Here is a 22,338-nt window from a genome sequence, read left to right on the forward strand (position 1 = left end):
GTCCTTATGATCGTGATGCAAATACCCTAACCACTAAGCCATCTGCTTTCATTAAAGCAAGTAATATGTTAACCGAAGCAACTATGGGATAGAAATGTTAAGAAAAATTGTTTTAACCATTTCGTTACTGTATTTATTTTGAGATGCTCTGTATTTCTTTCAATTACTTTAAATATAACAAAGAATTTAGTAAAATAACTTAGTTATCATTCAGCCAGTGTTAGGAACATAAATTGTGACTAAGGTTTGGTGGAAGATTTGAATTCAAAACTGATGAAAACAAGACATTTGTACTCTGAGCCAGAGCCGGTTTCAGCTGGGTTGGTAACAAAAGGGTTAATCTTTCCAAGCTTCTCTCTTAGTTAACATCTGGTTGTTAGGTGTTGCTTGTACAGGAAAGCATAGGTCTTCAGGTTTCCAACTAACAATAACCACGCCTTGGATAACCCTCATTGGCTATGGTACTGCCTTCTCATAGCATTAATTTATTTTAAACTTAAGCAGGAATGATGCAAAAAATATTTGCAATTAAAATGTGAGAAATGCATGAAATCTGTTTACTTTTCTCTTCCTTTGCACAATCATAGCTGTCTGTGTTTGGATTAGAAATTAGAAACCCTTTACATAGCAAAGCAACTGCCATGAAGAATTATCTTGCATTTTTTTTTCCAACTATTTTGCAGATGAGTCATGTAAATTTTGACACAGAATCTAAAGAACAAGTCGATGTGTGTCCTGTGATTGAACAGAAAGAAATCTCGTCTGATACTTACAAAGATGCCAAATGTGGAAAAGATGCTTCACGGGGTAACGCTGGTTTTTGCACGTAAGTTCAAAGGTTTTTATCTAGTATTCTGTAAGATGAGATATGTATAAGAACTTGTTGATAATCAAATATCAAGAAAGAATATGGGATAATTTGAGACATATCTCTATTCAGCCTCTACCAGCATAGAACATTCTTTGATACTTATAGGGATTATACATGTGTGGGCATGGCTGTATGGTTAAAATCTTTACTTCACAATCATCTGTCTTTATGTTATGTCTCTCTGTGGAACCTTGAGCAAGTGTCTTTTATTATAGTCCCTAACTGACCAAAACCTTGTGAGTGGGTTTCATTGATAGAAACTGGTTATATACATCTGTTTATTATGTACACTGTGTATATTAGTTAGGCTGGTGTCCCTCATCTTGATTCTTGCTGTGACTATGTTTCAGCTGTTGTATGCTTCAGCCTTCTTCAGGTGTCTTGTGATCCACCTTAGAACTTTGCTTGGGATTGGACTCAAAACTAGCCAACACTTTTTATCCTCTACACCAGTGGTTCCCAAAGTGGGTGGCATTGCTCCCCTGGGGACGGTGGAAAGATCCGGGGGGGGGGGCTTTGAAGAAAAGTGGGGCGATAATGGGGTAACCAAAATGGGGCAATGGATGCAAAACAAATAAAATAAAGGGTTAATTAGGTCAAGTTTTATTTGTGACATACTGTTGTATTGAACTTGCTGCAGAAAATGGTCTATGTCTGTGATGGTAAGTGGAGCGAGGGGTACTAGGAATGTGGCCTTAGAACCAAGAGGGTGGCAGCCTGAAAAAGTTTGGGAATCACTGCTCTACACTATACCCATAGATAGAGCAAATTTTTTAAAGCTTATAAAACTCTATTGATGTCTTGTGTTGGCTCCGTACCAATTGGGTAATAAATACAGAATTGTATATATGTGTTTGTATTGTTTGAGTTTGTATTTCTATCATCTACATGTGTATTTTGTTTGCTGATTGTAAACAGGCGCAGGAGTGGCTGTGTGGTAAGTAGCTTGCTTACTAACCACATGGTTCGTGGTTCAGTCCCACTGTGTGGCACCTTGGGCAAGTGTCTTCTACTATAGCCTTGGGCCGACCAAAGCCTTGTGAGTGGATTTGGTAGACGGAAACTGAAAGAAGCCTGTCGTATATATGTATATGTATATATATGTGTGTGTGTCTGTGTTTGTCCCCTCTTCCCTCCAACATCGCTTGACAACCGATGCTTGTGTGTTTACATCCCCGTAACTTAGCGGTTCGGCAAAAAGAGACCGATAGAATAAGTACTAGGCTTACAGAGAATAAGTCCTGGGGTCGATTTCCTCGACTAAAGGTGGTGCTCCAGCATGGCTGCAGTCAAATGACTGAAACAAGTAAAAGAGTAATGGTTTTTCTAATAGTGTTGTTTGCTTTCAGTCCATCTCGAAAGTATGTCGGGGCTTTTTGATATGTCTTGACATGTTGCATGGTCTTTGTAAACAAAAGGCTCATCTATGAAGAGAGTGCAGGTTTGTTGTGATGTATATGTATTGTGTGCAGACAGTTAGGGAAGAGTGGAAAGAGGTATTGTTTGCATAGGAATTGGCATTTGTTACAAGTGACAACAGGTAGATAGTGAATGTGCTGGAAAAGATTTGGTGGGGAACATAACTGAAACATGGGATGCTCAAGAGTTGGTAGAATGAGGGTTTTACTCAGCAAAGTATTCATCACTCTGAGGCTATAGAAGATACTTTTTCAAGGTGCCATTCAGTAGAATATGAATATATATCATCATCATCATCATCGTTTAGTGTCCACTTTCCATGCTAGCATGGTTTGGACGGTTCAACTGGGGTCTGGGAAGCCAGAAGGCTGCACCAGGCCCAGTCTGATCTGGCAATGTTTCGACGACTGAATGCCCTTCCTAATGCCAACCACTCTGTGAGTGTAGTGGGTGCTTTTTATGTGCCAGGCGAGGCTGGCAAACAGCTACGATCGGATGGTGCTTTTTATGTGCCACCGGCACGAGGCCAGTTGGATCGGTGCTGGCAACGGCCACGTTCGGTTCTTTTACGTACCACCGGCACTGTTACCACAGCTGCAATTTCCATTGATGTTGATCGATTTTGATTTTGATTTTGGATTTTCACTTGCCTCAACAGGTCTTCACTAGTAGAGTTTTGTGTCCCAAGAAGAAAAGGTATACATAAGTGGACTGGCTACATCCCATGTAGAGGCCACGGGTTATGATCTCACTTGTCCTGCCAGGTCTTCTCACGTACAGCATACTTCCAAAGGTCTCGGTCTCTAGTTATTTCCTCGGTGAGACCTAAAGTTTGAAGGTTGTGTTTCACCACCTCGTCCCAGGTTTTCCTGGGTCTGCCTCTTCCACAGGTTCCCTCAACCGCTAGGGTGTGGAACTTTTTCACACAACTATCTTCATCCATTCTCGCCACATGACCATGTCAGCGCAAACGTCTCTCTTGCACACCACAACTGATGCTTCTTAGGTCCAACTTTTCTCTCAAGGTACTTACACTCTGTCGAGTATGAACACTGACATTACACATCCATCGGAGCATACTGGCTTCATTTCTTGCGAGCTTATGCATATCCTCAGCAGTCACAGCCCATGTTTCACTGCCATGTAGCATGGCTGTTCGTACACATGCGTCATACAGTCTGCCTTTTACTCTGAGTGAGAGGCCTTTTGTCACCAGCAGAGGTAAGAGCTCTCTGAATTTTGCCCAAGCTATTCTTACTCTAGCAGTTACACTTTCAGCACACCCGCTCCTGCTACTGACTTGGTCACCTAGGTAACGGAAGCTATCAACTATTTCTTTTTTTTCTCCCTGGAATGTGGCAGAAGTTGGTCTCAGAGCATTTTCAGTGTTTATTGCTCCTGAGCATCTGCCACATACAAAAACTATCTTCCTAGTTAGCCTTCCTTTGACATTGCTGCACCTCTTATGTGTCCATAGCTTACACTTGGTGCATCTTATAGAGTTTCTGCCTACGCCTTTTCTGCAGATCGAGCAGGGCCATCTACCTGAAGGCATTTGTGATTTGTCTACCTTTCTACTTATTAGGACTTTGGTTTTAGCCAGATTGACCCTAAGGCCCTTTGATTCTAATCCTTGCTTCCACACCTGAAACTTCTCCTCCAGTTCTGATAGTGACTCAGCAATTAGAGCAAAGTCATCAGCATAGAAGAGCTCCCAGGGGCATCCTGTCTTGAATTCTTCTGTTATTGCTTGGAGGACTATGATAAATAGGAGGGGGCTGAGGACTGAGCCTTGGTGGACCCCAACCTCTACCCGGAATTCTTCACTGTACTCGTTGCCAACCCTCACCTTACTAGCGGTGTCCCTGTACATGGCTCGCACAGCTCTCACTAACCATTCATCTATCCCTAGTTTCCTCATTGACCACCAAATAAGGGATCAGGGGACGCTGTCGAAGGCTTTCTCCATATCAACGAAAGCCAGGTACAGGGGCTTATCTTTGGCTAGGTATTTCTCCTGCAGCTGCCTTACCAGGAATATAGCATCAGTGGTACTTTTCCCTGGCATGAACCCAAACTACATCTCATCTAAACTAACTCTCTCTCTAATTAGTTGGGCTATGACCCTCTCCGTAACCTTCATTACCTGATCCAACAACTTGATACCTCTGTAATTATTTGTATCTAGGGCGTCACCTTTACCTTTGTAGCAGTTGACTATTATGCTGCTACACCAGTCATTGGGTATGACTCCTTCGTGTATCACCTGATTAACTATATGGGTGACTAGGCTATAGCTGACACTACCAGATATTTTGAGCATCTCTGCAGTGATTTCTGATGGGCCTGGGGCTTTCCCTGTCTTCATGCTTCTAATTGCCTTAACTACCAAGGAACTGTCAACTCGGATAGCTGGTCCCTCTGTTGGGTCGACATTCGGCAGACTCTCTTTATCCCATTCATTTTCTTTATTCAGCAACCTTTTATTGTGGCGTCTCCAAACCTCTCTCTTTGCATCCTCATTTAGCGCAAGTGAACCATCATCCATGTGAACACATTTCTCTCCTACCACATCACGATTCTCTCTCACACACTGTCTTGCAACACGAAATACCTCAAGTCTTTGGTCCTCACGGCGCAGAACATTGGCAAATTTTTTCTTATCTGCTTCCCCTCTGGCTAAATAGACCTGTCTCCTAGCTTCTCTTTTGGCAGTCTGATACAATTCCCTGCTACCACCATTCTTCCAGTCCTTCCAAGCCTGTCTCTTTTGTCTAATAGCCCTGTCTACAACATTGTTCCACCACCACATTATTTTGGGTCGAGAGGGGTTTTGCACCATCCACAGATCTGGTCAGTGGCTCTCAGCAGGTTGTCCCTTAGAAACGTCCAGTTGTCTTCTACCCCATTTGAAGCTCTATCCCCTTCTACTTCGTCAAAGGCTTCAAGTAATATGTCCCTAAATCTTTGTCCATTCACAGGATCTTTAAGCTTCCAGATCCTTCTTCTCCATGTTGGTCATCTTCTGGTCGTTCTCTTAGTCCTGATCCTAAAGTCACTAACTACCAGTCTATGTTGTGGGGTACATTCTTCGCCTGGGAACGTTTTGGCATTTATATATATATAAGTTCAACAAAAATCTAGATTCAGATGAATATGGTACTTAAGTTAAAGGCACCAGAATTTGGTATGGTATTATCCATATAAATTAAATGGGGTGATTATAATCAAAATAAGCAATGATATCCTTGTTGCTTATTTTGAGTATATATATATATATATTAACGAACTAGTTTGCTAGTTGCAAAACTAGTGACTGTCTGACACTGTTTTTTCTATATATATTGTAAGCTGGGTTAGACTACTGCTATGTCTAGCAGACGAGTATCCATCACTGAAGATGGTCTAATAAGATTGAAATCATGTGATATGGTGGTCTCTGAGCTAGGAGAGTAGGGAGTTCTCTCCCCACTTGCAATATATATATCAAGTGCAAAGTGCACTGAATAGCCAGCTGAAGGAAGTTTCCTCTTGAGGTTAAAATAACAGTATTGTCTGTCCTTAAAGAACATGTTTAAGTGGTGATAAACATTACTTTTATATATATAATATCATCATTATTTAGTATTCATGTTTCATGCCAGCAGTTGAATCCACCTATATATATGGAATATGAACATTTTTGGATGCTGTAAATGTTATTTACATGTTATGTTTAAATGTCTCTATGTACTTTATCAAGTAACTTATGTGTTGTAGGGATCATTACAAGGAATATTTAATAACATTGATCAATGAAAACAAAGTCGACCCCATTGAGTTGTTCACGAAACAGAAAATTATACAAGTTCTTTCTCGCTATGACAAAACTGCCCCAGACCAAGGCAATCAGTCAGAAAGTGAATATATCAACTCTCTCAAAAAGGTAACTGCCATTTTTCTCTCTCGACTGCTTTACTCACTTTTACTTTTTCTTTTAGATGATGTGCAAAAGGAAAATTTAGAGAAATAAGCCTTTCTAATTTTGGCACAAGGCCAGCAATTTTGATGGGAAGGGGAAACCGATTACATTGATCCTAGTACTCATCATCATCGATTAATGCCCGTTTTCCGTGCTGGCATGGGTTTGGTGCTTATTTTATTGACCTTAAAAGAATGAAAGGCAAAGTCAATTTCAGTGGCATTTGAACATGGAATATAAAGAACCATGAGAAATGCTACTAAGCATTTTTCCTTGATGCTCTAACAATTCTGCTCGTTCACTTGTCTTTGTTTAAATAAATCATGGCTCTTCATTTTCTCAATGGATTCAGCTGTCTTTATGTTCAACATTTGATCACTCTCTCACTCTGGCTGGGTAACCATATACTTCCTCAACTTCTGTCTCTCTGTCTCACTATAACCTTTCATCATCATCTGATACAAGATCCCCTCTTCCAATGCTTCCTCCACTCACAATGCAAGTTACTTGGTTTACTTGGTGACTCTACCAGTGCTTATGCCACTTAAAAAGCATCGAATCTACACTGTAAAGTGCTTGGTTTTTTGGAAGGGGATCCAGCTGTAAAAACTATGCCAAAACTAAACTTGCCTGTGCTTGTGCCATGTAAAAAGCACTCAGTTGACTCTGCTTGGTGGTTGGTGTCAGCTCCTGTCAAACTGTCCAACCCATGCCAGCATGGAAGGCAGACATTAAACAATGATGATGATGATGCTACTCTTTAGTTTTCATTAGTTTCTTCAGAACAAAAGTCTTTTTTTACCTTTTTATTAAGTCAAAAATTAATCATGAAATCCTGTCCAAACTGTTACAAATATTATTGGTATATTAGTTTTTCTTAATTTCTTTCAGTTCTTTCTGTAGTTACTATGCTATCATGGCAGCCACTTTGTCACTAATTAGGTTACATAGATAATAGGGGTAACCTATGATTAACTACTACTGTGTATTTATCCCAGCTGAAGTTCTGATTGTCTATCACCCCACTAAATGCATTGTGATTAATCCAAACTTAGCTGCAACCATTATTATAAAGGCAGCCAGGGTGGTGAACTGGCAGAAATGTTAGCATACTGGGTGAAATGCTTAGCAATATTTCGTCTGTCTTCACATTCTGAGTTCAAATTCTGCCATGGTTAACTTTACCTCTCATCCTTTCGGGGTCAATAAAATAAGTACCAGTCAAGTTAATGTAATTGGCTATCCTTTGTGCTCTTAGTAGAAAGGATTATTGTAAAGTTACAATAGGTGCTAATCAAACCACACAGTTAAGCAGTTATTTCTGGGTGGAAGATGGTCAAATGATAATATCAATATTGCAGAATTACTTCTTGTAATGCTAGTGTGGAGAAGTGGATATAAAAATGTGTGTGTGTGTGTGTATATATATATATATATATATGATAAGGATAAAGACCCCTTCAGTCATGAATGACCTAGAAATTCATTGTTGAATTGCTTCATGGTGGTTTTTCTCTAATTTATATACATATATTATATATATATTTATTTTATATGCATTATATATAACAATGAATATTTATTTCTATTTTCAGTTGCTGCAGCAAGTTGAACCAATTTTGAAATGAAAGCCTGACTGATAATTTTATTTTTGTTAACCTGAGATATATTTTGTTAATTTATTTAATTTAATCTTTTTTTTTTTGATTTGTTAACATTCTGAGTCGTAGGAAATGGTACTCTTGGCAGAGCAGCATTTAATTACAAGAATTGCATAAGTTTTTAAGCTTTCTGAAGTTAAAAATGGACAAGGGAATGTATAGTGTACAGATTGGATTGAAGTCTATAGATTAGTCATGTAGAGAGAAAGCATGGTTGAATGATAATGTAGACCACTTTGCAGCCATTGGTCCTGAGTTCAATCTCACCATATGGCACTTTGACCATGTGTCTTCTGTCCTGCCTTTCAACCTTGTGAGTGGAATTTAATTAGTTTCTGTCTGCTAAATTTCACTCATTAAACTGAAAGCTATGGTAAAAGACACACATACGTGTGTATGTATTTATCTGTGTGTGTGTGTTTGTGTATATGTGTGCATGCGTGTATGTGTGTGCATGCGTGTATGTGCATGTGTATATGTATGTGTGCATGTGTGTATACATGTGTGCATGTGTGTTTATGTGTGCATGCGTATGTGTGTGTATATGTATGTGTGTGTGCATGTACATGTATGTGTGTGTATATTTGTGTGTGTGTATATGTATGTGCGTGTGCATGTACATTTGTGTGTGTGTATATGAGTGGATGTATATATTTGTGTGTGTGTATATGAGTGGATGTATTTATATCTGTGTGTATATGAGTGGATGTATTTATATCTGTGTGTGTATATATAATATATATGCAATTTTTTGTCTATAATAGTCTAGTACCTTTAATCTGAAAAATTACTAGAGGGTACTTGAAATCTCCATGGCTGGCAGTTTAGCTCACTGCCTTACCACAGGTGGCATTGTGTGTATTTTGTGTTTACATGCATTATATACACTGCACTTGTTAGTGGTGATACCAAAATTTTGAGAGCTCCTCTGCTTATTTAGCTTAATGTTAGCTTTATTTTTGACTTGTATAGTAAGAGAACTGAAAGCACCATTGGCAATATCAAACATAAACACCAATCAATATCAATAAAGTAAAACTAATGAAAATATCGAACTGGGATGTCTCAGTACATAAGCTGTGTGATATCTGTGGTAGCTGGTTGAAGGATTAAGTGCAATCCACAGAACTGGTTTCCCAGTTATACAAAATTTAACCCGAGCTGAAGACATAGTGCAATGTGACGCTCTAGATGTGTTGCACTTTCCCCACTTACCAGCCTATTTCAGTATACCTGCAGATTCTTGTGGTGGTCACAGTAGATATGAGACAATGTGGACTCTGTTGGTATTCAAACAAATGCTGACGGCCGTAATTTTGACAAATATCATTCATTGTAATTTTTCTCAACCGCCAAGTGGAATTGCTAATACTTGGAACAACGTAGCATTCAGATTTTCTTACAACTTATCTAGTTTTTGTTCATAATAAAATATGCTTTTGTTTTGCGTTTTTTCATTAAAAGTTTATAATAAATTGCAAACATAAATCTTTCAACATTTTCTTTTTAATTAACTTCTTTTAATAAGTGGTAAAATTTTTTTAAAACCAATGCCTACAAATATTGTATAATTAACTAGCATACTGTTCTAGATAATACAGTCTGATAGAATTTTAATTGGTGTAAGCTTACACAGTATGTTTCTAAAGTGTCCAGATGATCAATAAATATATTTATAGCAAATATACTTTATATAATTACAAATCTTGAAAACTGCACCAAACAACTAGCACTAAAAGCAAGAATACTGTGTTAGTCAATCAATGAAGTGAACAGAATATTTAACCCATTAGCATTTAAACCAGCCATATCTGGTCCGAATATTCAAATTGACCAGATCTGACCACTCGCAGCTATTCTACATTGTCATACTAATAAATAAACAATCAATCAGAATTTCAAAGATATTAGATAATGCACAATTAATTCAAATGGACATGAATAAATAAACATTAGATTTAACAGAGAAATCTGAGTGCTAAGGAATTAATATTAATGAATTATAGGTTTTGTGTTTAGATTTCACAACAGAAAATCAGTTTTGGCATCAAATTTTCTTCTATAAGTCTCTACTGGTAATCCAGTAGCTGTACCATTTAACTAAACTTAATTCACATCCAGATGAAAGGTAATTCTTAATATGTATCAGATCATTTTAAGAGGGACACCTTGATTAGCTGATTTTAATTGAAATCATACGAGTGAATTCAGAATCAGGTCTAGAGACTTGAAGTGTCCCATGACTGCCAACAACAGTTAAGGTCTTCAAAATCAACATTTCTAAGCAAATAAATAGTATATAACAGTCAATGAATTAATCAAACCATTTTTAACTTTCTCAGATACGATTAATTTTAAATCCAAATACTGTTGGATTACTTTTGCAGCCATATTTTCTGTTTTTAAAGTAGCAGACTAGTTTTGCAATGTTTTTCTCACTCTCTACTACAAATTCAAAATATTTTGCATTTGTATTAAATCTAAAAACTCCCATTCTTTTAACTTATCTAGAAAGCTCTCATCTAAATGAAAGCATCACATATTCATATTTCAATGAATGCAATTTAGAAATTTACATCTGAATGAGAGCCGAGAAGCTCTTTTACTTTTTCAGTCCAGTGAACAGTATCATAAAGATATTGCAATCATGATTTATTCATTCTTACCATTTTTGGCATTCTACTGTGTTTTTACTATGTTCAAACAAGATTTCTGTAGGTATTTGCAGAATCTTATCAAATCATAAAAAAACTTTATCAAGAATACTTATTGCAATTCTTTGCTATGTCAGAATCTTGAGATTCATTTGCTCTTCATTGTAATACTAATTCATTGTAATTTTTTCACTAGAGCAGCTACAGCAAGAATGCCTTGAAAGCCTTCCTACTTCATTTAGAGGTCTAAATGATAATGCATTACAGTGCTAGTTAATTCTGCGAGTTTTCCTTTTACAATTGATGATCTATTGTATATACTTTGGCAACACATTCGTAGTAGTTTCTTCCTTGCATCATCCAACCCCAAGTTTTAACTGTAAATAACAACACTGTTGTTATGATAGATGCTTTCCTTTATCATTTTAGAACAGCTGTGATCCCATTATTTTTTTCTTTGCATAATTTGCACTCCATCTGATTTAAACATCACCATCCTTTGAAGGTCAAGATTGCCGTGAATGTAAAGATTCTTTATTGATACCATGATGCTGACACTGTTAGCTTCAATATACCAGCAAACATAGTCATATAAAAAAATTTCATTTTGTAAACAGCATTTAACATACAATAATAACATTCTTTGGATGGTGCTATCAGTACTTTTGTCAACAAAAACTTGTATAGAAAGCGGATTTCTTCAACTCATCTATTTTCTATCTTTGAAAAATAACATTGATGCATTTGACAAATTCAAGAGCATATTCTTTGTCCTACCAACCTTCAGGAATGTTTACATATTTGGCTAGTGTGAATTAATGTGTTGAATAGAATGTATTGAAGTGTAAATTTTAACTGGTGGAATAACATTATCTACTAAATCTTTAACCATATTAGCAGTAAACCTTTTCAAGACTGGCCTCCTGGTTTACTCTAAATTTTTTGATTATGGTGTTTCTTGTTAGCATTCCCAAAATATTACCTTTCTTTACGTTTCCTAATTTAGTTAGGGCATCCAAACAATTGCATTATTAAGATGTCATTTTCAAATTTAACTCCAATTTTTCTGTAGTAAATTTTCCTCAAATTTTTGCTTTGGTACAAATGGTACAGATAACATCACCTGCATCTTGGTTCATGCAAACATCTGCTATTGTTACTTTCTGTTTTTAGTGCAAAGATAGTAATTTGTTTTCTACAAGATGTGAAAGTCATTCTTGCTTATAATTGGAGCAAATTTTCTGTATTTCTTTTTTTTAATTTCGATGTTTCTTCATAGTTTCTTTTGATATTGTGACAGCATTTTTATCTTTATAGCCATGCATTAAAAAAAAAGAAATCTGTCAAAAATATACTTGCACCATTGTCTATTGTTATTTTGATAGCTTTCCTAGAAATAGTTGTTGAATGAAGCTGCAATGCAAGTGACAATATGATTTGTGGGAAATCCTGTTCTCAATTTTGAGAACAGAAATGTATGTTGTGAAGAAGAAGAAGGATCTAACATTTTCGACTCTTGTTCTTCTCTAGAGTGAAAGATTACATTAGTGAATCAGTTGGGATGCCAAAATGTGGAATTGGGAAAATAAAGGAAATGGAAAAGGTATGTCAAAAGGTGGATATAGAGAGAGAAGGCAATTGTTTTGAGTTAACCAAGTGTTTATGGCATAAAATCCAGTATTTGGAGTTAACATGTTGGAATTTCAATCCAGTACATGCTTTCTTTATCAAGCAGCTGTGAGTTTCTAGCACTTGTTGCTCCCTGTATGCTGTGTGTATAATGAACTTGTGGATTCCTACAAGAAACATACAAACTATGCAAGTCTTGGGAATATTTTCAAAGTGCCCAGTCTTTGAAACTAAACTACCGTATGTTTACAACTAACTTGCATTAAATTTACTCAGAACAACCAATTCTCTGGAGGGTTGGTATCAATCTTTCAAGAGTTTTGATAATTCTCTCAACCGAGTCTTAAATACATTAAGAAAATCCAGCTAGAGCAAACTAACACTGAATTTTCAAATAAATATCTCTTGGGGTTAATCTGATGCGAACAAGTAAAAAATGTACCAGTGTTAATGATTATACTAAAAAGTTACTCTCAACCAACAGCATATTTTCCTAAATGTCATTGGCTCAGACTTTATAGTTTAGTTATTTTAATTTTAAGACTAGTTGTTTTCGACAACTTTCAGCTTTTTAATATATTATTAAGTTTTGTAAATTTTGTATTATTAAATTATTAATTTTTTTTGATTAAATACAAATTTCGGGCAACTTCCTTCCATGTAATAGTGGAAGAAAGTTGCCAATTTCAGTTTTAAAATGAATTATTTTTTTAAAAATTAGTTTTTCTAAATAAAATCTTGGTATTTTGAATATCAACAATTTGACTGGAGTTTTGTCTTGTCGGTATTTTGATTGTTGACATTTTGGCATTACATCTGAACATGGATTCACTAAGAGCACAATTGTTAAGTTCATTTGCATTGTTAGCAGTGTGCATCCTAGCCCTTTGTTCAAGACTATTAAAGCTAGATTGAGTAGGAGAGATTTGTTTGAATGCTCTTTTGCACCTCTGTGTTTGGATGTGATTTACCTTGTAGTGGCAGTAACTTTGAAGGTTAAAGATTGCTGTGGAAACAAACTGTGCCCTCTCACATGTTCGAGTTGTCTTTCATTTTTAGTATTTTTGTCTCTTTGTGTATGCAGTCCATATATAAGTTGTGATGATGAGTAGTGTTCTGCTCATGTACTTTGTAGTTTATTGTACTTTATTGTGAAAACATGACTGTGTCTTTAACCCTTTCATTACCAACCCGGCTGAAACTGGCTCTGGCTCTGAGTACAAATGTCTTGTTTTCATAAGTTCTGAATTAAAATCTTCCACCAATTTACAATTAGTTACAATTCATGTTCCTAACACTAGCTGAATGATAACTAAGTTATTTTACTAAATTCTTTGTTATATTTAAAGTAATTGAAAGAAACACAGAGCATCTCAAAATAAATACAGTAATGAAAGGGTTAAGAAGCTTGTTTCCCAATTATGTGGTCTTGGGGTCAGTCCTACTGCTCAGCACCTGGGCAAGGGTCTTCTACCATAGCTCCATGTTGTCCAAAACCTTGTGAGTGGATTTCATAAGCAAAAACTGAAAGAAACCTGTTGTATATATGTATGTGTGTGTGTGTGTGTATACCCTTGTCTAGACATCACTTGGTGGTTGTAAATGAGCATCAAGCAAGGTTGTTTGTTTCTAGTCTTCCATGAAAAACATGTCTAGCTGTGAGGGAATATTACTTTGCTTGGAAACAGGTGAAGGTTGATAGCAAGAGGAGCACCCAGCTGTAGAAAATCTCTCAACAAATACTGTCTGACCCATGCAAGCATAGAAAAAGTGAATGTTAAATGATGATTTAATAAGATGATAGTGATAAGGTTCGTAGGTTGGCATAATCTCTGATGGATCTAATATAGTGTTTATACACCAGTTGTTTTTTTTTTCTGTTGGCAAAATATAGTTCCTGTGTTTGTTCTGATTTTCTGTTGGCAAAATATAGTTCCTGTGTTTGTTCTGATTTTCTTTTCTTTATTGTATCTATGTTGTGATGGTTTGTTTGTAATATCTAACATCTTTGTCTTTTGTGTGAGTTATGCTTATATTATTTAGGATGACTGGGGCTCATAGAATCAGTTACTCAGTTTCCATGCCATATAAGTGACTGAGCTCATAAATTTCTTCCTGAAAGGGATGGTCAGTCTGTTGCAAGCTTAATCATTTAGAGTCAAGTGGACTGAAGCATTGTGAAATGGGGTGTTTTGCACAAGAACACTACGAAATTCCTGGTGCAGGAATCAAAACCATTATCTTGAAATCCTGAGTGCAATATGCTAACCATTAGATTAACTGAGGGTGACAGGTAAACATGAGATTATTTTACTTGGTGCTTTGTTGGGCTTTAGGAGGGAAAAAAATGATTTTGTTAGCTTCCATATTCTTGGAAAATATAGAACCAAATGTAGATTTTGGCATGCAGTGATTCTTTTCAGCTCCAGCTATTTTAGGTGTAAATTGTAATTTTGTGTGGTTCTGAGAGTTTTACATTTTTAGGTTTTCCTGTTACTTTTTCAGTTTCTTATGGAAGGACAAGATAAAAATCATGATTAAGATGTAAGGTGTATAATTATTGCATTGTATTCCTGTTTTGTTTGTGTGGATTTTTGGTGGCTGATTTTGGAGAAATGTCAGTTAAGAGCTTTTGCTTGATGTTGGAGTGTATGTTATTTCTGGTCGTTATAATATGGCTGTTATTGATACTGCTGCTAATTGCTCCATAGTGTTCTAATGTTTGTTTCATTGTTTATGTTGGATATAAACATTTACTAGTTTTCGCTTTTCTATAGTTATTTTTTTTATTTCCTGTGTTGCTTGTCATTGAGTTTTATTTTTGGATGTGTTTGGTTTATTTTTTGGTGTCAGATTTGAGGTTGGTCATTTCTGGAGTATAACTGTATTCATTTATGTTACCTTATGAAATTTATTTTCGTAGTTGAGTTTGTAATGTTTCTACTGAAAATTTCTGCTGCAGTGTCCATGTTGGTAATTGTGATGTTGATTTCTTAAAAAAAAAAGAAAAAAAAATTTTTCTTGCTAATGGTGAAACTTGTTTCAATGGTTTTTTTTTTTTAACCCTTTCGTTACCAACCCAACTGAAACTGGCTCTGGCTCTGAGTACAAATGTCTTGTTTTCGTAAGTTTTGAATTAAAATCTTCCACTAAACCTTAGTCACAATTTACATTCCTAACACTTGATGTTAAAACATAGGAATGGTTATTTTACTAAATTCTTTGTTATATTTAAAGTAATTGAAACAAACACAGAGCATCCCAAAATAAATACAGTAACGAAAGGGTTAAAGAAGAGTGCTGAAGTGTTTTTACCTTTTGACAAGACTTATTTTTCTCTGTCAGTCTGAGAATTCCTGAATCCAACCTATAGTTTCACCCTGAAACATTTTCTCTTCTCCCTTAGGGATAGTTTAATCATTATTGATTTCCGTATAGGTTCAGAACAAGTCTGAGAAAATATGCAATCCATTTGCTCACTTTTGTATTTTTCCAGGTTGTTTATGAAGAGTGTTAATTGTATTTGTTATGATATGTATAGTTGTTTGTGAGGATAGTTTTAAGTAGATGTTACTGTAGTAATTAATCAGAAGTAGTTGATGGATTAATAAGTAACAATAGTTCATGTAATAGGAAGGGTATCCTGTTGCAAAAAGAACCATGCTGAAAATATCACACACATACAACAAAGATTGGCATTTTTTTCTCTGATGTTGTATGTATGAAATGATGACAGACTATGACAAATGGTGAGACTGTGCTGGAGCAAACCTGTCCAACCTACACAAGTATAGAAAAACAAATGTAAATTGATAATAATTACAGATCTATGATAATGGTCCCTTAAGAAGAATGAGGTGCTTCATTAGAGATCAGGTAATTAAGTAATTAAAAAAGAGCTCAAAAGTTATTTCTGAGTACCATTCCTATGTTTTAAATAAAACTTTTGAAGAAATTTATTGTTTAAATATTTTTTTGTTTAAAAGTAGGACGAATGTAAATAAAAAGAATATAAATTAAAAGTTTTGTTACTTTCTGTTGTCAACTTCTGTGAAATAATTCAAGTTATTTCTTCACTATTTCATCTCATCTGCATGGAAATTTTCCATAAACAACCAACAAATCCATCGATAATTTATATTTATTTAGCAATGGTTCAAATATTGTACAAATTCCTAGAATTATTGCAAAACCAATTCATTTCCATTGCTTGAAATAACAGAACAATTATTTTCAGTTTTATTTTCATGATTCACAATAAAAATCTATCGCTATTCTTTTGTATTAACATCTTTTATCTTTTTTAATCTAAAACTTGTGATAATATACATTTGTGATAATATACATGCAGTGATGTGTTTGTTACATTATCTAATGAACAGGCCATTCATTAATTTTTCAAATGAAATAAAATTACTTTGATAATTTCTTATTTTCTCTTGTATGGAATTATTTTTTTTAAACCCTATTTTCCTTCTTTTGTTTTATGTTTCTGGTATAAAAAAAAAAAAAAATATATACCTTCATGTACACGATGATAATTTTTTGGATTTTTTTCTTACAGCTGAGATAGTCAATTTTTCTAATATTTGACATCTGTAACAACAGAAGAGCAACAGTTTTGTGTTAAATCTTAAATAATTTACATTCCAACACTTTTCACAATGCCTGCCACAAAAAAAAGAAAAAGGAAAAGAAAAAACATCTCTCATCTTTTCAATCTACATTTTTACCAATAAATCTTCAGTTTGTTTAATTACTACACTTGGCTTTCATAGGTCCAAAAATAAGTGCTGATAATTGAGATTGCTCTGAAATATTTGATCAGTTACCTTTGTGCCATGGATCTTGCTCAAGGAAAGCTGGTCAAAACAATCTATGATATGTTTACTATGTTATATTTGATCTAACGTCTGTTTAGTGTTCTATATGGTCATTTAGTGTTTATTATCTGACATTCTGTGACTCTTAGTTTACTTTCATTATGTGATATTTTGTAGCGATTGTTTTAAAACAGACTAAGAAGTTCATTAGGGGAAATTTAATTGCTGTACTGAGTAGCTTGAATGACCCCAGGTCAGACCTGATGAAGCAAACCCTTGAATGAAAGCATTATTACTGCAATCATTTTCTCATTCTTTTCAGATACAGTATATCTTGGATGACACTATCCGCTGTATCTTTCTGGGTGTGATTTATTACTGTTAATTTATTTTTATTTCGTAACATTAGAAAAACTTGTCACTCTTCAATGAGACTTTTCATTCTGTTAGACTTCCTCCAACATAAAATCTGCTACTTAAACACACTCAGCGGCCACACCTGCACCTATATATATATGAGCGTGGCCGTTGCCAGTACTGCCTGACTGGCCCTCGTGCCGGTGGCACATAAAAGCATCCACTACACTCGGTGTGGTTGGCGTTAGGAAGGGCATTCAGCTGTAGAAACTCTGCCAGATCAGATTGGAGCCTGGTGCAGCCATCTGGTTTGCCAGTCCTCAGTCAAATCGTCCAACCCATGCTAGCATGGAAAGCAAACATTAAACGATGATGATGATGATTATATATATATATATAAATATATATACATCATTTCAAAGTGTTTGGGTGTCCCTCTGAGGACACAAGTTACTCTGCCAGAAATTTGGAAACGACATGCTGTACTGCTTGGCATTCACCCCAGAAGCTCCAATACGAACATTTCAGAGTGTTTGGGTGTCCCTCTGAGGACAGTGCAGAGGATTTGGAAAGAGTTGGATGAGTCTAATGGTGATTACGAAGGTAGAGTAGCTCTGAAAACTCATTCTGATCATTCTGATTAGGAAAGAATTCCTGAATTTGTTGGTGAGATCCAGACCATGGTTGATAACAATCCCTCCAAGTCAATCAGGACCCTCTCCAGGGAGTGTCTGAGTTTTTTATCAGGCAGGTATTGCATGAAGACATTTGGTATTTCTCATAAAAAATGAGAAAGGGCCAATTTTTATCCCAAGCCACCAAGGACAAGAGGAAAGGCCATGCTACGAAGCTTTTGAATAAACTCAAGCATCCCCTTACTTTGATTTTTCTCAGACAAGAAAAATTTTTGCCACGATCAGATGGTGAACACAACCATTGGCTTACTCTTTCTCCAAAACATGTACCGAGAGTGATAAAAATCAAGCATCCAGCCAACATCATGGTGTTTGGAGTGCTCACTAGTGATGGTAGCGTTATGTCTCCATTCATCTTCCCACACAGCCTCAGATTCAACACAGAGACCTACATCAAGTGCCTGGAGGAGGTAGTGGTGTTCTGGGTCAAGAGGGTGGCTGCTGGAAGATCCTATGTCTAGTGACAGGACTTTGCACCATGCCACACAAGCAAGAGAACCTAGTCATGGCTGTCAGACAATTTCTGCAACCACATCATTCCTAACATCTAGCTATCTAACTCCCCAGACTGCAACAGTTGAGCGAGAGACCAACAAAACTCCTTGTAACACCAAAGATGAACTGAAGGCAAGAATTATGGCAGCATTCACCAACTTAAATTAGGAGACTGTCCAGAAAAGTTGCAGGAGATTCTGAAGTCATCTGAAGGCTGTGGTTGAAGCCAATGGCAATTTTATTTTACTCTTCAGTATTTCATGATGTTTTTATGTAATTTTGGTAAATATATCTGTTAAAATGCAATGTCAGTGTTATTTTCATTTTTGTATACTTTAGACTACAATTTAATCACCACACCTTGTATATATACAGTGGGAAAGCAGACAAAACACAAATTCCTTCAGGTAGATGGTCCTGCTCGATTTGTAGAAAAGGCATTAGTAGAAACTCCATAAGATGTATCTGGTGTAAGCTATGGAAACATAAGAGGTGCTGTAATATCAGAGGAAGATTAACAAGGAAAATAGCATTTGTGTGAAGAAGATGCACAGGTGCTATAAACATTAAAAAAATATACAAAAAATAGACTCCATCAACTGCTAGAGGTAGTAGTTCTGTTATCTAGGTGACCAAGTTAGTCGTAGAGGTGGATGCTCCAAGGGCATTGCTGTGAGAATAAGATTAGGCTTGGCAAAGTTCAGAGAGCTCCTACCTTTACTGGCAACAAAGGACCTCTCTCTCAGAGTGAAAGGCAGATTTGTTTGATGCCTGTGTGTGAACAGCTATGCTACATGGCAGTGAAACATGGCCTGTGACAGCCGAAGGCATGCATAGTCTTGAAAGAAATGAAGCCCGTATGCTTTGCTGGTTGTGCAATGTCAGTGTGCATGTTTGACAGAGTGTAAGCATCTTGAAAGAAAAGTTAGGCATAAGAGGCATCAGATGTGTTGGTATGGTCATGTGATGTGTATAGATGAGGACAGCTGTGTAAAGAAGAACCGCTCTCTTACTGTGGAGGGAACCTGTGTTAGCGGTAGACCAAAGAAGACATGGGATGAGGTGGCAAAGCATGATCTTTGAACCTTGGGCCTCACAGAAGCAATGGCAAGTGACCGATATGCTGTGCTTGAGAAGTCCCTTCAAGCAAGTGAAATTGTAATCGTAAAAAGCACATAAAAAGAACCTTTTGAGCATTGGGCCTCCCCGAGGCAAATTGGCTGATGCTGTTGGCATGTAAAAAGTTCCGTTTGAATGTTGGGTCTCACAGAGGCAATGATTGAGACCGTTGGCATTAGGTCATGCTTGAGAGACCCATCAAGCCAAGTAAAATTTCAGTTGTGGTAGATACTGATGCCACAAAATAGCACCCATGCCAGTGGCATGTAAAAGCACCTATTACACCCTTGGAGTGGTTGGCATTAGGAAGGACATCCAGCCACAGAAACCATGCGAAACCAGACTGGAGTCTGGCGTAGCCTCCCAGCTTGCCAGCCCTGGTCAAACCAGCTAACCCAAGACAACATAGATAATGGACATTAAATGAGGATGATGATGATATATATAAAACCATGTTAACTTGGGTTCAGTCCCATTGTGTGGCACCTTGTAAGTGCCTTCTAGTATAGCCCCAAAGCAACTAAAGCCTTGTGAGTGCAAATGGTAGAGAGAAACTGAAAGATGACTATCATGCGTGCTTGTGTGTGCGTGTGCGTGTGTGCGCGTGTGTGTGTGTGTGTGTGATTGTCTTGATTTCAAGTGATGGTCATAAATGGGTTTCACCATCATACAATTGATGTTGTTCATTTCCAGTCTTCTATGTAAAACATCTTGTTATGGGGAAATTTTACCTTGCTTGCAAGCAATTGGGGTTGGTGACAGGAAGGGCATCTGACTATAGGATATCTGCATGTGGCTTGATTGGCTTTTGTGTTATAATGATCATTAAGTTGCAGGTTCAGCTCCTGAATTGAGTAGTGCAGTGTGCTCTCGAGGGAGGCACTTCATTTCATGTTGTTTGAGTTTACTGAAATGAAAATGAGTCCCGGTTGCATCATGGTTGGGCTTTAAACTTGCCACGGACTAGCATCCTGTTTAATGGTTGAACTAGTCTTGAAAATTCAGTTGCAACCCTTTCGTTACCGTATTTACTTTGAGATGCTCTATGTTTACTCTTTTACTCTTTTACTTGTTTCAGTCATTTGACTGTGGCCATGCTGGAGCACCACCTTTAGTCGAAGAAATCGACCCCAGGACTTATTCTTTGTAAGTCTAGTACTTATTCTATCGGTCACTTTTGCCGAACCACTAAGTTACGGGGACGTAAACACACCAGCATCGGTTGTCAAGCGATGTTAGGGGACAAACACAGACACACAAACATACACACACATACATATATATATATATATAGTCAATAATAAAAGGGTAAAATTAATTAATTATTAATTATCAATTTTACCAAGTAGTGTTCAGTATGTAAAAAGACCATTTACGGTATATTTAAAACATTACATTATATAATTAGGGTTCAGTATAATAATTTACTTTACCACACACCGAACTTTTAGAAATAGCAGCCATATATATATATATATATATATATATATATATATGACGGGCTTCTTTCAGTTTCCGTCTACCAAATCCACTCACAAGGCTTTGGTCGGCCCGAGGCTATAGTAGAAGACACTTGCTCAAGGTGCCACGCAGTGGGACTGAACCCAGAACCGTGACTGAACCCAGAACTATGTTTCTTTAAATTAATTTTAAATATAACAAAGAATTTAGTAAAATAACTTAGTTATCATTAAGCCAGTGTTAGGAGAATGAATTGCGACTAAGGTTTGGTGGAAGATTTTAATTCAAAACTAATGAAAACAAGACATTTGTACTACAGAGCCAGAGGCGGTTTCAGACAGGTTGGTATTGAAAGAGTTAAATGCTCAGAAAACTTCAATAAGCAGTGAGTGACCTTAATAGTCCTGTAAACACAATACAGACTTCAACAATGTTGATTTGAAGGAGAGTTGACTGCTATTTCTTGTAGTTTAGAAGATTGTTTAACAGTTCTCTTGTTGACTTTGTGCAACACAAATGTATTTGTGATGATGGAAAATGAGATGAAGAGAGATAAAGAGAGAGAGAAAGAGAGAGAGAGAGAGAGAGAGAGAGGGAAAAAAAGAGAGTGGAAGAAAAGTGGGAGAAGGACTGACATAGATTAAAAGGGAAAGAGAGAGAAAGATAAGGAGGGAGCTGCCGAGAAACTCCCTCCTTTTCTCTCTCTCTCTTTCTTTCCCATTCAGAGCAGAGGAAGGAGTGAAAGTCAGTGGGGGCAATAGGATGAATTAAAGAGGAAAAAGAAAAGTAAAAATAAACAAAGAAAGTCATTGAGGAAGGTAGAGGAACTAAAAGAGGAAAGGGACTAAAATGGATAGGGGTTTAGAAATTGGAAAAGGGAGAAAAAGAGAAAGAGAGAGAGAGAGAGTGTGGGTAAGAGAGAAAGGGAGAAGAGAGAAAAGGGGAAGAATAAAGGATTGTCTCAGGTGGTGATGATGATGATGGGTGATGATGGTGTTGGTGGTGGTGGCAGTGCTGTTGTTTAGCCCTTGGTCTTTCACACCAGACATTCTGTTCACGTTTCATTTTACTGTAGTAGAAAGTGACTGGAGTGATCTCACACACACACATACACACACACACAGACTCACACTGAAGCTAGTTACCCTCCCCCTCTGCCCCACACACACATCCACATTCATGGCAGTTACATC

General features: G+C 36.7%; 2 protein-coding genes across 4 annotated transcripts in view; both read left to right on the forward strand.

Annotated features, from left to right (window-relative positions):
* Positions 1 to 8,343, forward strand: part of LOC115215038 (E3 ubiquitin-protein ligase RNF31) — a 69,079-nt gene extending 60,736 nt beyond the window's left edge. The window contains exons 20-22 of the mRNA XM_029784175.2: positions 684 to 826; positions 6,050 to 6,215; positions 7,847 to 8,343. Of these exons, the coding sequence (XP_029640035.1) occupies positions 684 to 826; positions 6,050 to 6,215; positions 7,847 to 7,879 (342 nt within the window). The 3' untranslated portion in view covers positions 7,880 to 8,343. The remainder of the gene's footprint in view (positions 1 to 683; positions 827 to 6,049; positions 6,216 to 7,846) is intronic.
* A 13,977-nt stretch (positions 8,344 to 22,320) lies between these two features.
* The window catches only part of LOC115214963 (sushi, von Willebrand factor type A, EGF and pentraxin domain-containing protein 1), a 226,501-nt gene continuing 226,483 nt past the window's right edge, over positions 22,321 to 22,338 (forward strand). Inside the window, exon 1 of one of the 3 annotated variants that reach the window (XR_003881945.2) lies at positions 22,321 to 22,338. This exon is cut by the window's right edge and continues 354 nt beyond it. The gene's annotated coding sequence lies outside the window, so the exon portion shown is untranslated. The other 2 variants (XM_036504662.1, XM_029784063.2) reach the window with 2 other exon arrangements.

The sequence above is a fragment of the Octopus sinensis genome, linkage group LG1 (genome assembly GCF_006345805.1).
Source record: "Octopus sinensis linkage group LG1, ASM634580v1, whole genome shotgun sequence".
NCBI lineage: Eukaryota > Metazoa > Mollusca > Cephalopoda > Octopoda > Octopodidae > Octopus > Octopus sinensis.